Raw genomic sequence first — 21,016 nt, 5'->3', positions numbered from 1 at the left:
CATATACATAAGTAATGCTTAGTCAATGCATGACTCATGATAATTAAATGCAGACTGTAGCATGAATTCCTGTTGCTCACTGTAATTAAGTAGTCATTGATGAATATCAAACAAGTATTTAATCAACAATAAGGATGGTTGTAAGAAGACCATCTCAAAAGCTCTCAATACATAATATACTTAAATACAGTAAACTTTAATGCAATCTGAAGCATGATCACACATCAGTTCATGTACGAAGACAGTGAATTAAGATTCCTCAACTTATTATCTATTAAAATTGATCATAGTCACAGGAACTCGATCATTTGCAACAGGAATTCATGCTACATTCTGCATTAACTCATCATCACGAGTCATGCATTAGTTAACAGTTACTTAAGTACAGGATTTCTACCCTTAGTATTACCAGGTCTTCCTCTTCTTCTTCTTCTTCTTCTTCTTAGTATTACGCAACTAAACATTTAACAAAGGTGCACAACAGCTTTTCAATTATTGAATCAGGGTTTAAAAAGAACAATACAATTCCCCAGTAAGTCACTCCATGAACAATCTAATCTTTCCAACTAAATGTCAAAAACAAACTGCTAAAGTTACAGCATCAGCTGAGCTAGTGAGCGGCAGCTGCTAAAAATACGGTTCACCTCAAGGTCAGCTGGGAGACGAAGACCATAAGCAACAGAACGCTGTAAGCTCCCTGTACCTGCACAACAATCAGCCTAAGTTCCTACCCTGTGTATGTGTGTGTGTTGTAAGTGCACTTATCACTAAAATCAGCGGTGTGTACTATATAGTACAGCGCATCGACAAGCCTTTGTGCTACACTGACAGCACATCACAATGATTGGCTCAAAATCTAAAAGAGTTTGTTCCTTTTGGCGACCAACGCTGTACGACTGCCTCAATTTAGCAGCATGCCAAAGACCGGGTTGTTAAGAAGACGTAATACCGCGGTGCTCTAATGCACTGAGACCACTCAGCAGTCCCATCAAGGGACAATGTTAACCGTCTATTTAGAGCGCCTGCCAAAAGTGGCACCAGATTAACTGTAAGGGGCTTACGTGACTGTAACCTCGCACAGACAAAACCGAAGAAAGAGAACTCAAGATAGAAAGTTCAACATAAGGAGGGCAGAAAATAAGATTACTCCTGTTTATTTCAGTGTCTTTATCCTGGATATTATTTAGTGGTATACAGAAATACAGTTCCGGGTAACAGTGTAAAGAAAAGGCCCTACATATGGAACCATAACACAAATAATATATCACAGCGTTGCATCTGACAACACTGGAGATCAGAGTGAATAAAAGACAGAGAATTACATTTATATCCTAACAGACGTCTTGCTTTGTTTAATTGGGCCATTGTCCAAGAGATGAACCGTGACTTGTTAATCTAATTACGGGCTGGATAGTTTAGTTCCCTTTCATTCATTCACTTAACAACGTAAATAAATGGCTAACGATTACACTACCATTAAACCTGCCTCTAACCCCGACAGGCTTGTGAATACATGTACGAACACAGTCAGCATCAGTAGTAAAAGTGTGTGTCGGTCGATTCATCACGAGACAAACTAATCATAGTTTAATGTAAAGGAGGTGTAAACAGGAGGAGCTGTTTCCCTTTTGTGGTTTTGTTTGCCCACTGAAGCGCACAGAGGCTGTATCAGAATGACTGTGAACGCCAATAAAAGAAAAAACAGAATTCTGTTATTCGATTTGAAATAAAACGAATTATCTTGATGAAAGAGTTGCTTAGGGAGCTGCTGGTATTGACTGTGAACACAACATGCATGGAAGTGCCTCAAATTCATCTTCTCTTTATCAGAAGTGGCCAAACTTTTCCCTTTGGAAGGCCACAACTGAAAGCTAATGGTGGGAAACTGGCCAAAAGCAAACACCCACGGTGTTGTGTTGTAAAATTAAATTTGGTGAGTCAAATTGAACTTGCCCACAGGCCCCACTTTGGGCAGCCCTGCTGTGCCCAAATAGGTCAAATAGAAGTAGCTGTGTCTCCATGCAAATCTTTAAAAATAGCCATTGAAAGCTCAATGATATTCTGAAACAAATGAAATTAAAATCACGAAGCGGGGGATCAGGAAAGTTCTTAATTTCATTGTTAAACAACCACCACTGCCGATGAAAATCTATCTGTTTCGACGCAGACGAGGTGATGTTTTGAAGTTTCATTTTAGACTACTCATTTTCGACTGAATGCGGAAACGTTAAATGTTTTTTTTTTCTTTAAAAACCTCCTTTTTCCAAAGTAACTCAAATTCAAGTCCAGGCAATAGCTTGTCCGACCGTTTTATACCCAAACCCGTGGCTGTGATTCTGTTGTTACATAAAAGCCTTATGTTTCACATAAAGGAGCCACTTCTCCCACACATCACCATTCTTCCAAAAATAATTGTTTGCCTGAATTTCTTACATTGACATCTGGTATCCTACAGCAAGTCTCAGACATGCTTTACCACAGTTATTAGCTGTTCTGGATTTGCTGCAGATCCAAACATACGTCTACGTATCAAACTGCTTGTCTTTGTGTTTTGATTGTCTCATTGTTTGATTGGCTGATGATGCAGCGGCACAATGTTTAATGTTGTCCAGGCAGCTTTAAAGAGATCTCTAACCCTTGTCCCACTATGACAGTTGAATGGAGGCCAGCACAAACATCCACAAATCTAATTCATTATCCCTAACCGTCAAGGTGTGGAAATCCGGGAGAGAAGTGAGGTAAATCCTTTAGCAAGCCACCGTACGGATTTACCTCGGTGCCAGCGCGCCAAGTTGGACACTTGATCTTTTAAAAAGGTCACTGCCAATTAATGTGATGCTCTCTGAGGACCTGAAATCCAGTTTAATGAGGCAACAACACCAACAGATTAACAGAGTTTGTTAAGTCAAATATTCCGAAAGGTCACGACCTGAGGATATCTGTGCAAATCAGCAATACAAGTTACCTTGCATTGACATAGCAGGGCGCTTGGATTTTCTGTAAACCTGCCATGAGCACAGATTGCACAAAGCTCGCAAAACGAGAAGCCATCTGTCGTCCTGGCTACCATAACAACCAAAATCCAACTAATACCGCTCCTGTCTAAGCTATAAGAAAGGAAGTCCTTGAACATTCACACGTCGTTCATTCACACAATCTCATCTCACAGCTCCGACGAAAGAGGTTAAATCATTATGTACTACAGTATTAAATCATTTTTGACCAAGTTTTTAAAATCACAGACTTCAGCAAAACATTTTCCCCTCAAGATCCTCTAATGTCAGTGGAAGTTTTCCCCGCTGTTACAATTGAGACATCCATAAGAACCTTTTTGTTTATATAAAGATGCACTTACAGCAATATAGAGAATTATAAACAGCTGTGTGTTGAATTACACATGACGTGCATGCATTTCATTCATGATTATGTTGTTGTTCCTGCACTGACTATAGGAAAACTGTCAGAAATAAGAGCTTGATCCGAAAACCAGACAAAGACAAAGTGACCAACATAGTTCAGCTCCAGGACATGACCTGTTAACTCCACTCTACCTACGTCCCACTTCCGTATCTGTCCACCTGTGTGAGCTTCTCCATCTGAAAACAACATTATTGTTAATCACCCTGTGGAGCGTTCTAATGCATTAATAAGATTTTCTCTAAAACAGCGCTCTTTGACTGGCTGGGTAAGCTGAGGGGAGGGCTCAAAGGTTGGGGGGTCATTGTATAAAAGCAAACAGCAGGCAGAGATTGGCACGCTCACATACTACGCGGTGTCACCAGTGACGGATTACAGACGCCAGCAGAGGAGACTCGTTGACAGGACCGAGAACACGGTAAGTGAGCGGCTTCACATTGGTAATATACTTAAATGATGACAACTCAAGATAATGATTTAACAGTTATTGCAGAGAGGTGAATTTACCGAAAATGTGTCATTGTTGCTACCTCACAGGAACAAAATGCTTCAACAACTCAAACTATGTTTCACATTGTGCAAAGTTTGTAGTTGTAAATACAGAAAGGAGCTATTTCTACTGGGAAGTTATTCAGACATTCTGATCGAACAGTCACAGAGTATCAGTTGTAAGTTATTATATCAACTATTAACTATTTCAATGATGATCGATTGATCAGTTTGAGTGATTTTTAAGAATAAAAAGCTTCTTAAATGTGAATATTTTCTGGTTCCTGTTCACTTCTATGATAGTAACCAATAAGGAGAATGATCTTAGTAACAGCTATGCAGCTATCCAAATGCAGACGATGTATAGAGATACATTTATCAGTATCACGTTTGACTAACTCTGTCTTTTTATCTTTTTTATTCACAGACTGGATCTGTAACTTTACAATCAAGATGTCAAAGTGAGTACAGAGAGTTTCTACGCATTCTCTTATTAATTCAGCAGCTGCCCGACACAGTAAAACTTTACAATTCATAAGTCTGGAGCAATAAATTACCACAAAAAGACATTTAGTATACATCTAACAGTTCCATAAAATAGCTAATTAATGCTGTTTGAAATTGAACAGGCTCTCACTTTACTTTTGTGGAAATACCAAAAGTCAACAATCCTTGAATTATATTCTAACTTTATGTTAATTTAAAGCAAAGCTTAGATTTTGTGATTTTTGAAACTTGACTCTTATAGAGATTAGATAATCAAGAAAGGCTCAGGGCCTGTGTAGCGATCAAAGGGCTATTAACTCCGGAAGAAAAGAAGGCCAGTGCTTAAAAGCAACAGTTCAACATCTTGGCAGAGTCACGCAGCAGACTCTCTGCATCTTGGATAATTCCTGATTAAGGTGGATTGTGTGGATTTGATCTTGGAGAAGAAGGTTTACAAGACAAAAGAAAAGTTTTAACAGGATTACTTGGCACACAAGCAGAGACGCAAACACCAACCAAGGATTACTAGCTTCTTTATGGCCACCTGTGCAGCGCGCTCAGAAAGGTTATGTAATACTGAGAGTATTAAGACAAATATTTTGGGATAGTGATTCAGGATTTTGCGGTCTGCTTTTAGCTGCACTCTCAGCAGCAACATTTGATTACTTGGAGAGACCTACATTATATTTATCTAAAAAAAAAATACACAACCAAAGCTGCTTATTTGATGTAATACTAAAAGACAAGGGACATTTCCTAATGTCTTATATATGACTACATCTAATCTATAGATTTACCAGATGACAGTTATGTCTTATGTCCAGATTAGACGCTTGTGCCAGCAGGTGCCTTCCCATCCTAAACACTAATCCTTGTACATAGGATGGGAGGGTGGAGGTGGAGGTGGAGGGTGGGAGGTATCCTGTAATTGGAAGTGACAACTAAGGGAGGTGGTAGAAGAACAACTCTGCTGCCTTAAACCATTTTAGAAGGGGAAAAATAAATATATCTTAATAGAACAAGGAGACGACCGAACATTAAGGAGGAGAGGACATCTGCACTTTTCTATCAGAATCAATTATTGAGCATAAAAGTGTGAAATAATCGTCTGATTTAATGTTTTTTCCCTTCTTTCTCTCTTTTACAGAGTATATAAGAAGACCAGCGGCAATGGACATGTAAGCGGCCTCTATAATATAGTCATTACAGGGCAACTCTCTTTGGTATAGGGAGGAGCGCAACTTGTGTGTAGCTCTTCCAACTTCCAGAAATAACTCCCAAACTCTTGTAACCTTTGGCGTAGGAGTGACTGTTTTCCTCTCTGCTTTTTCTCAGATCTGCCTGTACTTGGCGAAGAGGGACTTCGTCGACCATGTGGACCATGTGGAAGTAGTCGGTGTGTGTGTGTCCGTCGATGCATCCTCAAAATGTGCACACACACAATGAAACTTGTCTTTCCAACTAAATCTAATGCTTCTGATTTTATCCACTTTATTTGCAGAGGGTGTTATCAAAGTGGACCCGTCTGGTCTTGAAGGCAGAAAAGGTATTTCTATCTCGACTGCTGCCGGTGATACAAAGCTACAGAGCCTAAATGTATATGCAACAAAGCTAAATGTCCCCTTTTTGTGTTGCAGTATTCGTCTACCTTGCTTGTGCCTTCCGCTATGGAAGCGAGGACTTGGACGTCATGGGTCTGTCCTTCAGGAGAGACATCTGGATCCAGCGCGTTCAGGTGTATCCTCCTGTAGAAGGAAACACAGCCAAAACACCAATGTTGGAATTCCTCATGAAGAAAGTGGGAGAGCAAGGATACCCCTTCACCTTCCAGGTGAGAAACAAAACACACAACTCACTCACTCTTCATATGACAAATGAAATCCCTGCTGTACCTTCAGTCACACATGGTGTTGATCAATTAGGACGTTGTTTCTTGTTTCTTTCTTTCTTCCTAACCTCAGATGCCGACAGACCTCCCGTGCTCAGTGTCCTTACAGCCGGGGCCAAATGATTCTGGCAAGGTACGACAACCGTCCACTTTCATTCACTCTCATTATCACGACTAGAAATGTTTGAGAAACAGATCATTCACTTGGGTCTTGTTTCTTCTTTCTGCTGTAGGCTTGCGGCGTGGACTTTGAGATTAAAGGATACCTCGCCAACGTGGCCTTCAATGCAGATGAAGTCATTGAAAAGAAGTATGCCATCATTCCAATCTTCTCCTGCATCATTAAACTGTAGGATATGTGTATAATGAGAGAGAGAGGGCTAACCCTAACTCTCTTTTTGTCTTTTTGCTGGTTTTAGGGACACAGCCCGCCTGATGATCCGCAAAATTCAGTTCGCGCCAGCAAGCAACAAGGCCGGACCCAAGGCTGATATCGCCAAGCAGTTCATGATGACCGACAAACCTCTCAACGTGGAGGCCTCCCTCGAAAAAGAGGTACATCAGAGTTTACAAACCCAATTTTCGGCATGATATATACGGTATAAAGTACTCACAAGGAATCATTCTTACATTTAGATTTATTACCACGGAGATCCGATCACCGTGAAGGTAAAGGTCAACAACGAAACCAGCAAGGTTGTGAAGAAAATCAAAATCTCAGGTGAGCAGTGAGAAGTTTGGATTTAAATTCTTAATATAATCTGTTTAATAAACGTAGATGCAGTTCGACTGGTGATTCGAACGGAGCTAATTTTTCTTTTCTTTCTTGTAGTTGAGCAGCTCACAAATGTGGCGCTCTACTCATCTGACCACTACAGCAAGACAGTCTGTTGTGAAGAGCACGGGTAAGACTCTCACTGTGGCCAACGCGGCTCATTACAAAGAGTCAGTTTGTTGATGTAGGGAGTCATTTTCTGCCAATTTAAATAACTGGACATACTTATATAATACATATATTATAAAAAATATGAATATTTGCACATCCCTATACCCCTAAATTGAAAGGAATGCTTTTTCAGTGTTAATTTAATTTTAAACCTAAAATATTGTAGTTTGTAGATATTGTTTTTTTATTCGGGTATCATGAAGCTCTAATAAGTTTTGTATTCTTTCTTAAAAACAAACTAAATTAAAAAAAAAAAAAAAACCTGTAATCCATAATCGAGATTGGTCGATATATACATTTAAAGAAACTGGTGCTGCCGTCAATCTTAGTAATGTACTGTATTACTACTATGCTTTTTTATTCATTCATTTATTTATTTCACCTCTATGTACAGCGACACAGTAAATGCCAACTCTACATTGGACAAATCCTACCAAATCACCCCTCTGCTAGCCTCCAGCACAGAGAAACGCGGCCTCTCAGTCGACGGGCGGCTAAAAGACGAGGACACTCACCTTGCGTCCACAACCCTGTAAGTCGCTGATAAAAGAGCTTACAATGAGCCCGGGACAGATTCTCATCCTCTTACAGCGTGGTGGTGATACAACTTAACATTGTGTCATCCACTTAAACTTAATCTTAGACCAAATCCTCAAGCTCTGAAAGATAAACTATTCCTGTCCCCCTCGCAGGAGTCAAGGAGAGAAGGAGATGCAGGGCATGATCGTCTCCTATAAAGTCAGAGTCACCCTGGTGGTGTCTGGCGGAGGGTGAGGCTCCACTAAACACAAAACACTCTCTCACATTTTACTTCTACATTTTATGCGAACTAAAGGTGCATTTTATTGTTTCTCTGTTACTCTCAGTCTGCTGGGCGGCCTTACAGGAAGGTAAATACTGATTTCTCTTCATTTGTAAACACGTGTTTTTAGTGCGAGTTACATCCAAACTAAGCTCTGGAAACTTTAAATAATAAAACCTTTTTTTTTTTTTTTTCAGCGACGTCACTTTAGATCTCCCTCTGGTCCTGATGTCCCCAAAGCCTGCAGGTGAGTACACGCTGCTTTTGCACAAAAATGCCATTTGAATGCGTCCTGATACATTTCACATAAATATAATTAAAAAGACTGATCTGATGCTCATGTTTTGTGTGATGTATGTCCTCTTCTTTTATCCCGTCATTGCACGCACGAGCAGAAGTGTAAGTATAAAATGCTCTCTACATAAAAAAGACATGCATTCACCTGTGGCTGTGATGTTTGTGACATGCTGCTGATATTTCTCTCCTCTGTGTTTTGTGTGTTTTGTGAACCACAGCAAATTGGAATAAAAGCCTTTTTTAGTTCAGGTGAGGTCACCTTCGATTCATTACATGTTTCACAGTGTCCACCTCTTCAAGGGGAAACACTGCATGTCTTTTCTATGCAAAAGGAAAAAATATGTAATTTGAGGAATTCAATGTTACACATTTCAACAACTCCATAGGAGTGTTTTTTTTTTGTTTGTAAGACATAATGGAGGTTATGAAGCGAAGATTTGATGGCCACTTGAATGAGCGCACTGCTTCACCCTGCAACCCTGCTGCATACGTGTGTAATAATACATTTGAACCATTGTTGCTCCAAATCCAAGACGATTTTTTTGGTTGAATCCCTCCAAAAACTAATAATAGGAGCGTTTCTGCTGATTTGGGAAGTTGAACAATGGTTTATGCATATGAATACAGGCACATATTGTTCATATGCACAAGGAGTCGTCTGCACTGTGCTATGAAAATGTACAAATGCATGTTGCCTTAGTTGAATAGAAAATAAGATGAAACCCATCCCACGGCTCACCTCTGTGTCACGTTTGACCGTTTGTCCATTTCCTCCTAACAGGGCCGACATCTCGTTTGACACGGTCGAAGCTTGAGATGACCCGCGAAGGAAAATCACTTCTCTGACAAGAGAAACACAGAACTCAAAAGGAACTCAACACCACTGAAGGAAAAGCACAAAGTCTGAATGAGTCACTACGATGCTCCTCCTTCACCTGTACATATCTAATTCTATTAGGCATTACTGAAAGAGATCAGATCCCTGACAGAGTCTAAACTATGCGACATTTCTCTCTGAATGCCATCGTAGCATTAAATAAAAATAAACAAGTGTTGTGCGTTTTTTTTTTTTCTTGTCGAAGGAAATGTCCCATAGTGTAGAGAGTAGAGTTTTTTCTGTTCACGTGTTATGAATACTTAACATGCAGAGCGTTATCTATCATTCATATTTAATGCTGTGTCATTAGGGCCTTGATATTATTACGACTGGATGTGCGGGTACGGGACAAATGACCCCCGAAAATACTAACTTACTACTGTAACTCATTATGGACAAGTGAAGTAAATAAACACATCCCTTTCCCCCAGTTATTTCCTCATGTGTGGTTATTTGGCTCAGTATCTTTTATGTCAAGACTTCTTTCTTACAACTGAACTTATTTTTTATAAAGAAAACTCGAGAAAAAAATGATTTAATAATGTCAGAATCAGCCTTTTGGCGTCAAATATCTGAGGATGAATCTGTTTTTTTCCACTGCAGACCTGATTTACACACTTTATTTTTATATTAACTGTATGCATTTCAATCTGGACTGTAATAATCAGACAATAATGCACCAAAAGGTGTCAATGTGTAGTTTCTTTGAATCATACAGCTAATGATAGTATTAAAACATCTTTCACATGGTCTTCTTGCCCCGAAACCTCGACTCACATAGAAAACCACTGGTTCTGGTCTACGTCTTCCTCTTCTTTTTGGTGTTTTTGGTCTTATTCAAGAGTTTTTTGTATCTATAACCAAACACCAAACACATAGTCTTGTCTAGAGTGCCTTCAGAGAACCCTTTCTTAAGGCACTCTAGTCTTTCCTAGCTTTAGAAATAACCTCACTGTGCTCAGCTGTGCCATCTTGTGCACATGTTCCCTCCTTTTTTCCTTCTTAATCTACAAAAATATAACTGTATAATACACAATAACAGAAACAGCAGTAGATTCCACTCATAATATGGACATTAGATATATATATAAGACTTGACATTACCGTTCCATTATCTGTTGTTTCTTGAGGTTTTGCCTCTTGGTTGCGCTGTTTCTCCTCCTTGCATGTCTAAGAAAACAATAGCGCTCTGCTAGCGCAGGATAAAGATACACTACTTGTTCCTCTCCGGTCTAGACATCACATCATTAGCCAAGTCGGCTAGTTTAGCTGTTTGTTTTTCCTGTCAAAATGTCAACCACGACCGGCGGCGGAGAGTTTGGCAACCCTCTACGAAAGTTCAAGCTCGTCTTTCTGGGCGAACAGAGCGGTAAGGAGAGGACGTTTTGCCCGAGCAGAGTGTTAATTTGCTGGGATGTCAGGAGTATGTTAGGAGAAGTGGCTCAGATCGACGTAGCTAGCTAGCTTCTTTTGGTAGTTGCTGCTGGCTAGCTTGATAAAGTTACCTGCTGGTCATGATGGGTCAGTGATGAGACAAGGCGAGGTGTTAGTATTTCAGTGTCGATAGTGTGTTTAAGAGAGAGTTTGGTCAGGAAAAGACCACGGACATAACATATTTTCGGACTCGTGATGATGTCATTGCATAGCTAGCTTTAGCTACGGCCAATCGCTAAGCTAGCCAAACATCTCGGCCTCCGTCGTTACGATAAACGCCCTAAATAAGTACAGTTGCCGTTTTTATGTCATTAACATTTGTGACTCATCGATATATTGATTTGTTGCCAGATTCCATCACGGGTCGTTGTCCTTACTTTGGGCCATTAGTGTGTGATGCATCAGCATCATCTAACTAAAACGTAACTGTAGCCAACGGTAGCAGGCTAACTACTTTGAGCGAGCAGTTAGCTGTGCTTAGCTGAAATAAAATAGCAGTAACGTTAGTTGATATTGGCATTCAGAACCTGTCTGAGACGTTAACGTGGCCTTCAAGACTTGTGTCCCGAATATTCGCTTCTAAACAGCGGGACTGTGTATGTGAAGGACATTAAGTTCATCAATATATGTCAGGGTAGCGTTTTTCTTGACTTGCTAGGTAGCTAGCTAGCTGTTAGCATCCTACAGCAGCACCTTGCAGAGAGCCACGTCGGCCGGTGGGTCCGAAGCAGTCGGCCTCTTCCCCCACCGTTTAACGTCAGCCTGCGGGGACGAGCACTGCCATTATTATGCGTGATGGTATTTTTCGGGGTGACTGTCTACTATTGCAGTGATAGTCTCTCATCACGAAAACAAATTATGGGAAGTTTAGCCATTTTTCATTTTCCAAATTGTGTGGCTCCACCCATAGTGCCAGCTCAGCGTGTGGGTTCAGCGGTCCACATTGCATCAATGAGGACAGCTACGTACTCGACTGTGTGCTGTCACTGACTCACAGTGATTTTCTTTTTCTTCCCCTCTATCATACACAATCAGAATTGATATGACTGGGGTGTTGTAGAAGATGGTCTCAAAGAATAACAAGATGAAATGTTAAAATGTGTGTTGCTGTGTTTGTGCAGTTGGGAAGACCTCTCTCATCACCAGGTTCATGTATGACAGCTTCGACAACACTTATCAGGTAAAGATACAAGTTTATCACAATCTGACACACACCAACACACAGATCGAGTGTTTTTTTTTCTCCCTTTATTTTCCAAAACATCTAGATGAGCACAGGTTTGTTTAACATTAATTAATGAGGGCTGATTATGATCGACCAGATCCTTTTCTCAGTGTGCACGATGACACACTGCAGCATTATATCAGGGAACAGACCCATCGATAGTGCTTTCCCTACGATGACATGTTAAAATGTTGTGAGACTAAAGACGATGTTTAGTATGCAAACTTCATCAAATTAGTTTCTTAGATGTACACATTGCAGTCTCGTGCCTTTAACGATGTTTTAACGCAGTTATTGTTTTACAGGCAACAATTGGCATTGACTTTTTGTCAAAAACCATGTACCTAGAAGATCGCACGGTAAGCCCTGTATATTTTATTGCAATTTTCATCACCATATTCACTCAGCGGCCATTTCCCCCCCTGACATCACACTCAAGGTGGGAAGCTCAAATGTTGTTATCATTTCATCACATCCTGATTGATCAGCAGTTGAATAGACGGCGGATATTGAAAAGCAGGTGGCACATTGAGCCGTATTTCAAAGTAAAATAATTTGATAACCGATTGGCTACTGTTGGGGATAACATTGGCATCTAGCTACTTCCTAGCTAAGATTACCGTTTGATAATGTTACATAATATTATGGAAAAGGGTTTTAGTTTTGGGGTATCTGTGCACATGAAATCACTGCTTAAGAGCTCGGAACACACTCTGGTGTTGGATGTGTGAACATTACACAGAAATATGTGTTTGTGTATGTATATTGTCATCTGACATTACTGGCCAACAAGAACATTTCTTTGTTGGTTGAAGAGACAAAAAGAAAGTTAATATTACATTGCAAGCTTTGTGCAACGCTATCAAACGGTAATGTAAGCCGGGAAGGAGTTGAATGCCAATGTCGGCTGGAACAGTAGTTAATTGGTTATGTTGTCTTACCTTAAACTATGACCCGCGGATGCTCCTGATACTCTTACCGTCCATTGTCCATTCAGTTGCTGATGCTGCTGTCTATGTGATTTGCAACCTGGACCACAGCAGCACAGCATTACATCCGCTTGATAACAGCATTATATCCGCCTGATAACAGCATTTGAGCTTCCCACCCTGAGTGTGACATCAGAGGAAGATATCTCCTGTGTGATTAGAGTCTGTTGATGTAGTCTTCAAACTGCTAGAAAAGCTGAAAGCATGCATGAGCTTATTTTGTAGTAGCCACCATGTATTTCCCTTTCACCATTTCACATTGTTTTGTTGACATTACGCTAGACTTTCATTTTGTTACACATGTGATCATGTCTTTTTTAGTTCCCATCGTTATATCAAGTTTTTGTTTTCCTTCCATCCCCCCCGGCTGGATCATGAAATGCCCCCCCATCCTTTCCACTTTCATTTCACGGCTGGCCACAGATTCGGCTGCAGCTCTGGGATACAGCCGGACAGGAGCGTTTCCGCAGCCTCATCCCCAGTTACATCCGAGACTCAGCCGCTGCTGTGGTGGTTTATGACATAGCCAGTAGGTATCATGGCCTTGCCTCACCTCCTTGTCCTTCGCTTAGTATGTGAAGGGGCTTAGAAAAGGGAAATTTACTAGCATGGCAAACCCCACTGGACAATACAATGAAGATATATTCCCCGCTATTTGCATCAGCTGTACTGATACTTAAAAATTTCTCAGTGGGTGTCCAGGGGGGTCTGTGCTTCCAGAGTGCTGTTATATATGAGGCTGATGAAAGGAATAATAGAGAATCTTGCCCGGTGAGGTGACATCTGAAGAAAAATGTTCTAACAGCCTAAATAATGATTCAGCGGGGCTTCCTTTCACATGTCTTTTTTTTTTTTTTTTTTGCACGCTGGTCATCTCCGACCCTGCCGCATTTGAATGATTCTCCCCATCTCTCCATTAAAAAAAGGGCCATTTTCATCTCTGCTGCTTGGCTTGCAGTTCCTTTATGTCTGTCCTATTCTCCACTTTCTTGTTCTGCCTTTCCCCCTCCTTATCTCCACCTCCTTCCCCCTTCCTTCCCCCCCCCCTTCCGCTCCAATCCTCAGGTCCGGCTCCAGCTATGGGACACTGCTGGACAGGAGCGTTTTCGTAGCCTAATTCCAAGCTACATCCGTGACTCTACCATTGCCGTGGTTGTTTATGACATCACCAGTGAGTCAGGGCTGTATTCTAACCTTTCTGTAGGGTCTAGCGAATTTGGAAGGCAGTAACCTTGGCATAGTTGCTACTTTACATCTTTCTCGCTAATAACCTTCAAAATCTCTTCAGGATATTTTCTTTCTTTCAAGCTCCTCCTCTTATTATGCTTGCCTACTAAAACAACTACACACAGGATGCTCTACCTCTGTAATAATAACTGCTTGTGCACACTTTTAACCATAGTTAGAGCAAATGTTTAATGTGTTTTGTGGTGACATGTGGTTGTGAGTACACTAACTCTGTGTTGTTGTTTTTTTCCACCCCACAGATCTAAATTCATTCCAGCAAACCTCAAAGTGGATTGACGATGTCAGAACAGAGCGAGGAAGTGATGTCATAATCATGCTCGTTGGAAACAAAACAGACTTGGCAGATAAAAGGTACATGTGTGTGTGAGATGTGTGCGTGAATGATTTAAATCGACCACGGTTAGGAAATGGGTAGCGTGTAATTATTAAGTAGAGGCGAGCGATCTGACGAATTTAGGTCACGATCGATCTTGAAGGTGTCCTCAAGCTATTTCTCAGGCAAATTGTAGAAACCTCAGTGTTTGATATCTTCTTCTGCGTCCAAACTACATGTAAACTTATTGATAAGCAGATCTGTGTTATGTCAACCAACCAAAGACTGATATAGCCAACTAGACGGCCATGCTGATTGGATGAATTACTTCATGTCGAGTATTGTGTTTGAAAGGTGCCATGCGTAGAGATATTAGATATTAACTAACATGGAATAACAGTTCTGACATCTGTGACGTTTGTGTACTGTGTTATAGAAATATCTTACAAGTTCTGTCTCATCTTTATATCTGTTGAAGTTAGCATGCTAACCAGCTAGCCCCTCACCATTTTGTACCTTAAGAGGTGATAGTCTGATAGTAAACAACAACGCTCCCAATCCAGGCCAGAGTCAGCTAATATAATCCAGGTTGCACAGTTAACTGATCATACTGGCTAAAGGCAGCAGCAGTTACCTGTTTTTCTGATTATGTGCTGCCCCCTATTTGTTTAGAGTGTGAATTTGACAGGTGGCTATTTCTCCAGAGGCCTTTCAGCTCTGGATGTAGTCTTCATTAAAACCGAGGGGGAAAATTTCACCTTTCTAGATTGTGACTGAATAGATTGTGATTATTTTGTGACAGATTGCCCACAACTATTTTTATAGTATATAAGCTCTGCCAAAGCCTGGAATCCCACTTCTCTTCCCTTCGGTGCATCTCATCCAGTTTTATCATCCCGTGGTATTTTTGCATACTCCAGCCTTTTTTATTCGTGATTTAAGCGCCTTTGTTTCTTATGATTTGGTCATTATTATTTGGCCTTTTTCTGTTTTCCTTTCCTGCTCTGTTCTCTCCATGTCATTTTAATTTTTTTTTTGTGTTTCCCCCTCAACACCTCACTCCACACCACTCCCTCCCCCCCTCCCTCCCTTCCCGGGGACCATGGCAGGCAAGTTTCTGTTGAGGCGGCAGAGAGGAAAGCTCGTGAGCTCAATGTGATGTACATAGAGACCAGTGCCAAGGCTGGCTATAACGTCAAACAGGTTGGTGTCCAGTGACAGCCGGTGTTAATGCTGACAAATAGCCCTGACAGTAGTTGTGTCCTTTAGGTCAGGGAGGCCAACCTGTGCCATCTGGGATTTAATAACCCCTCCATGTATTCATTATATACGGATCAGAGTGTGGCTGTGGAATGAATGAGATCCTGTTTTTTTTTTTCCTGCTGCTTCATCTTTACTCAGCACAGCAGCTTCTCTCCCTTTTGTCTTCCTCTGTGTCCGTGTGTGTTATAACTAAACTAACCTCTCTCTCTCTTTTTTTTACTCAAAACAAGATTCTGTGTTGAGCTCTCTTTGTTTCTCTCTCCACCTCCTCCCTCTCCTTTTGGCCTGTCCTCTTTTGCGTTTCTTTCCACATCTGTCTGTTCGTCCGTCTTCCCCCCCTCTCTGCTTCTACCTGAGCAGACAGATCACCACGGAGGAGGGCGAGCAGAGAGCTAAGGAACTGAATGTCATGTTCATTGAAACCAGCGCAAAGACTGGCTACAATGTCAAACAGGTAGAGAATCTGCTCTCTCAAGGTAGTCCAGCTAATGCTGCTGTCAATGGCTAAACTTAACTCTTTCCACCTCCTTTTTCCCCCTCTTGCGGCAGCGTGACATGTCTTAGTACCCTCATTTCTTGCTGTATCGGTTGTTTTTTTTTCCTCCACAGGCTTTGCTTTTAGTTGTTTCAGTGTTACTTCACTTGGTCTGCACAGGTTTACTGCTGCTGTGTTTGTTTGCTCGAGTACATTTTGTGTGATTCACTGAAACTTCTGCAGCTTTCAAACGTTTCTGTGAATATAATGGATTTGCTCAGAGGAGGAGGTTAGCACAGCGACCTTCACTTTCATGCTGTTCTCTATAGCGGGAGTTATAATCACACATTTTCCACTGCTTCAACTTGCTTCTCGTGTTTGCCTGTTATTCAATCAGATATCTTGGTAAGGGTGGATTAGTTATAACTTGGACCATTTTCTGTCTATACTGTGTGCAGCCTATTTTACAGCAGGGGTGGGTGATGTACTTATAATGTCGCTGGTTGTGTTTGGATGTAAAAAATTGCATCGTATGAATGTGATTTAAATATTCTTTAGACGCCAGATTCTGTTTCAGTTTCTCAATTGAATTTCCAGAAGAATTATGAGACCATAGTATATATCAGTATGTCAAAAAAGTTACAAATACTGTGATAGAAGATTTTATCCAAATCACCCACCACTATTTTGACAGCATTGACTTTATATTTCATTCTCAAATATGTCAAACACTTAAACTCTTGTGACTTTGTCTTGTAGCTGTTCCGTCGTGTTGCTGCTGCATTGCCTGGGATGGACAGCACACCAGAGAAGAGCAAAGAGGACAGTATCCTTTTTAAAAATGCTTTTAACATGAATCGTTCTCATACTTCTGTAAAGTTATTACTAACTGGTGTTGTCATGATACTGGAATTTTTAACTTTGATACACTACCTTGAAAAATATCGATATTCGATACCAAGCGGAAAAATTGACACCGCTTTTTGCCGTGGTATTGAAAGTGGTCATGGATTTCATTTTTATTGTATCAAAGTTTAGATTTCTGGTAGTTTGACAACCTTTGTTGTTAGTAGATGAACTCTCAGGATGTAGACATCGGGTGTAAGCCTGCCATTTCGACTGTTTTCTCCCCCTTCCGCTGTCTGCATGTTAGCATTGCCACAATCCCTGTCTCTACAGGAACAACAACAACATCAATTACAACATCTGAGCTAGCAATCTAACTTTGTCATTAATGGTATGAACAGAAACAAGCTGGCAGCTGTTGGCTTTCTGTTGGCAGAGACCGTTTTGCAGGGGCACAGTCACTGCATCCTGGGCTTTGAACCTCCCCAGATAATTGTATACAAACAAGTCAGATCCTTTTTTACTCGAGTGGAATGATTATGGGAACAGCTAAGTTATTACTGGCATGGCTTCATTGTTATGATAGTAGGAAATGTGGGAAGCTGGTAACACACGCCTCGTAGTTTACTCCTCAGTGAAGAGACAATGCTAACGGCGGAGATGGCAGCCAGACAGCGCTGCAGAAAACACTGAAGTGAAATGTGCAAATTCATCCGTGATGTTACTTAACCGACACCTCTCAGTGATCGACATCAAATTGGAGAAACAGCCAGAGATGACTGTCACCGAGAGCAGCTGCTCATGCTAGTACACCTCACCCTCACCCTGCCTGTCTCCTCCCCACCAACAGCTTGTCTCTCAGTGGCCACTCTCTCCACCCTTGGCTCACTGCCATTGGGATGGAGGACCTGTCTTTTTATTTCTCTCTTCCCCCGTTTCAACCCAGTGACTTTTCAGAGTAACCGTGTGGATGTGCATTACTGTATTGAAACAGATTATCTGGAAAAAAAAATAAAATAATGGTTAAAAAGTAAACATTTAAAAACAAGGAATAAGTTCAATGATATGTTCAGATTTTCATCCAGTTGCATGGCATTATATAGGACTGCAGACTGACATAGCTAACCGCTCATGAGTTATTGCACAGTTCAGAATCTTAGTGCTGTTACTCTTTGTCATTGTTGTAAAGTAAAACTTGCTTGGGATTATTTAAATGCAAGGTTGAGTTTTCAGCCCATTGAATTTTACTTTTTTATATATATTTTAAATGGAGAGTTTGCCTAAAACTATTCTATCTCTCAGATGACTGATTATTTCATGACTTTTTGTTTTGTTTTGAGGAAGTAAAGACAGGAACTTACCAGTGAATTTACATCATTGCTAACCCCTCACATTACCACATTAGGCTCCAAAGGACGGTCCATTTATCTGGTATTGTTCAGACCTGACACATCGGTCGGCTCAAACCGCCAAATCCAACAACGGTGTGTCAGCGGACCAAATGTACTTAATTTGAGAAACGGTGCGGTGAAAAGGGGTGTGTAACCGAGTAATGAGGACATAAATAACCTTTTTAATCAAAGGGACGCCATCCCACGTTCATTAGAAAGGCTACTAACCTGAAGCTACGTCTGCGTTAAAACTATAGCAACCGTCTTTCCAGTGTTTGCTAAATAAGCTGCACGCATACTAACATGTCTGAGGAGGAGCGTTCAGTTATTAGACGGCCCCCTCTCCCCCCTCCCCAAACGTAGGAAATCAAACAGGCCAGTGTTTATTTTTTTCCCCCGCACTGATGGAGAGCTGTCACTCGGGGGGAACGCTACGACGTGACCCGCCATCTCATCGACGATTTCGTGTTGTGTTGATTACACTATTGCAAGAAACATGCAGCATGCTCACCATGCAGGATTTATTATGGATAAGAACACAGATGCCTTGCTTGTTTGTTCACCAACGTTGTGCACTGAATCAAGCCACAATATTGTAAAATATAAAACGAAGCCTGCTGACTGGTTCATGGCTTCACTAGTTGTTTTGTAGAGCTGGTAGATAAAGAGTTTGTCCTCAGATACAGCTAACGCTTACTAACACACCTTGCTGTAAAAAAAAAAACAAAAAAAAACAAAGTGCAGAGAAGTTAGTTGCAGTATCCTTTTGCTGTATTGCTATTGCCTGTGTAGGGACTGTTGGTTTTATGTGTTTTTATTTATTTTGTAACTTGGACATACAGATAACATTGTATGCTTGACCAAAAGTACAGACGCTGACACGCATGTTGAAAGTTTATTTTATTTATTGTTTTTTTTTGTGCGTGTCTGCTGGGAACTCCACCTAAAGGCAACATTTATGGCCCCCCGGTAACGTTTTTCCCTGTCACACTGCAAGACTTTTTTTTTTTTTTTTTTGCGGTGTGTGTAGTCAGTAACTTGGTTTACAGTCGCAGGTTGAGGCTGCACCGTCACCACACACTCTCTCTCTCACACACACACACACACACACAGTTTAACACAAACCAACTAACTAGCCATAGCACAACAAAAGACACTGTTCATTTGCTGTCGCTTGTTTTGAAATGGATTTCAAAAAAGTTTTGAGTATTTAATTACATCGAATAACCATTTTAACGTGAGCAGCTCTTCTATTACTTGTCACTGACTAAATACTCGGCTTTGTGCTATTCTGAATCGTGTCTGTCCATTTGAAATATGCTGTCTACTCGTGTTTAGCAACGTTTGTGTGAATAATGTACTATTACTATCTGATGTATAAAAAGGAGAGTTAAATGAAACACAAGTGTAGGCCTATCACATGGAATAAAATAAAGATATTTCACCAAAATGTAACTTCTGTGGTCTCCTTCTTCCATTACAGGTGATTTGGTGTTAGTCTCTCGTTGAATATTCATAATTCAGTTCTCTCTGTCATGGATCAGCAAAAATACAATCTGTACAGCGCCGGAGTTGAATGGAAGAAACTAGTCATTCCGCCAGAGTAGACTGAAACTACTCATGAGGCAACACATCACAGGCATGACTCGTTAGAAAAGGAAGGTGTGGCTGAGTACAGACATGAGAGTGTGTTACACATTCTTACTGTACGACTTTTAATGAGAAGGGAGGGGTCGAAATGTTGTTCCCTAAAGTCAACGTACAACATTCAGTATGTATATCAGTAGATACTACTCTGATCATGTGTTCCTTTTTTATAATCTATATATATATATATATATGAAAGCCCATTAATGCCAGTTAAAGAAAAAAATGATAAAACTGAATAAAAAATATATAAATGTGTTTGTATATTTATAAGTTGATCATTGTGAAAAAAAGGTCATAAAAAAGATGTTATTAGATTTTACAAAAAAGAATTATTGGACAGAAAGTTGATATTATGAGAAAAAAAGTCCTGATTATCAGATTGAAAGAAACCAACCTAAAAAGTTACTTTTCAATTATGACTTTATCCTATAATTTCAACTTACTAAGTCATGATTATGACTTTTTATCTCACAGAATTACATTTTATCTCATAATGTTGATTATGGTTAGGAGATAAATTATAATGAGTTAGAAAGTTGAAATTCCCAGATAAATGTTGCCCCTTTTGTCTTATAATTTCAACTTTATATGTCATTATTACGTATTTTTATTGCACAATTCTGACTTTTTATCATAATTATGACTTATCTCAAAATGATGACTTTTTATAAGTTCTTATGCGTAATTTCGATTTCAGTATTCTGTGTGTGTGTGTGTGTTTTCTACACATGGTTGACAAAGAAGTGTTACCACTTTTTCTTCTGTAGTTGCTGAATTATATTCCATTTGATGATTACAGTCTGTGCTGTGCTGCTTTTGGCTGTTCAAATAAAACACACACATCTATAAACACCAGGTGGAAGAGTCAGACACATCATTATTTTATTATTTCATTGGAAGCGACTTCACATAGAATTAAAAAGCTCCTATTTGGCTCTTAGTTTATTGTCTGTTACAGTCGTGATGATACTCCTGACGCA

At 40.3% G+C, this 21,016-nt stretch overlaps 2 protein-coding genes across 6 annotated transcripts; both read left to right on the top strand.

Moving 5' to 3' along the window:
- Positions 1-3,698: 3,698 nt before the first annotated feature.
- arr3b (arrestin 3b, retinal (X-arrestin)) lies at positions 3,699-9,632 on the top strand. 2 transcript variants are annotated; one of them, XM_030395381.1, is made up of 18 exons: positions 3,699-3,835; positions 4,334-4,367; positions 5,540-5,570; positions 5,728-5,788; positions 5,894-5,938; positions 6,030-6,223; positions 6,354-6,413; positions 6,514-6,590; positions 6,700-6,835; positions 6,917-7,001; positions 7,113-7,185; positions 7,621-7,758; positions 7,919-7,996; positions 8,093-8,116; positions 8,226-8,275; positions 8,424-8,427; positions 8,544-8,574; positions 9,107-9,631. In XM_030395381.1, exons 2-17 carry the CDS (start codon positions 4,360-4,362, stop codon positions 8,554-8,556), a joined length of 1,077 nt encoding a protein of 358 aa, XP_030251241.1. In that variant the 5' UTR covers positions 3,699-3,835; positions 4,334-4,359; the 3' UTR covers positions 8,557-8,574; positions 9,107-9,631. The 2 variants fall into 2 exon arrangements, with proteins under 2 accessions (XP_030251241.1, XP_030251240.1); XM_030395380.1 differs by lacking the exon at positions 8,544-8,574 and having other exon boundaries at positions 9,107-9,632.
- Positions 9,633-10,371: 739 nt separating this feature from the next.
- rab41 (RAB41, member RAS oncogene family) lies at positions 10,372-19,841 on the top strand. 4 transcript variants are annotated; one of them, XM_030396615.1, is made up of 8 exons: positions 10,372-10,571; positions 11,758-11,816; positions 12,167-12,220; positions 13,274-13,379; positions 14,338-14,449; positions 15,521-15,614; positions 16,909-16,975; positions 17,739-19,841. In XM_030396615.1, the coding sequence occupies exons 1-8, from the start codon at positions 10,493-10,495 to the stop codon at positions 17,801-17,803; spliced, it is 636 nt and encodes a 211-aa protein (XP_030252475.1). In that variant the 5' UTR covers positions 10,372-10,492; the 3' UTR covers positions 17,804-19,841. The 4 variants fall into 4 exon arrangements, with proteins under 4 accessions (XP_030252475.1, XP_030252474.1, XP_030252473.1 ...); XM_030396614.1 differs by lacking the exon at positions 15,521-15,614 and adding an exon at positions 16,035-16,128 and having other exon boundaries at positions 10,375-10,571; XM_030396613.1 differs by lacking the exon at positions 13,274-13,379 and adding an exon at positions 13,916-14,021 and having other exon boundaries at positions 10,378-10,571.
- The last annotated feature ends 1,175 nt before the right edge of the window (positions 19,842-21,016 follow it).

Source organism: Sparus aurata, chromosome 18 (assembly GCF_900880675.1).
Source record: "Sparus aurata chromosome 18, fSpaAur1.1, whole genome shotgun sequence".
NCBI classification, from domain to species: Eukaryota; Metazoa; Chordata; class Actinopteri; order Spariformes; family Sparidae; genus Sparus; species Sparus aurata.
This window is presented reverse-complemented; position numbering and strand designations above follow the sequence as displayed.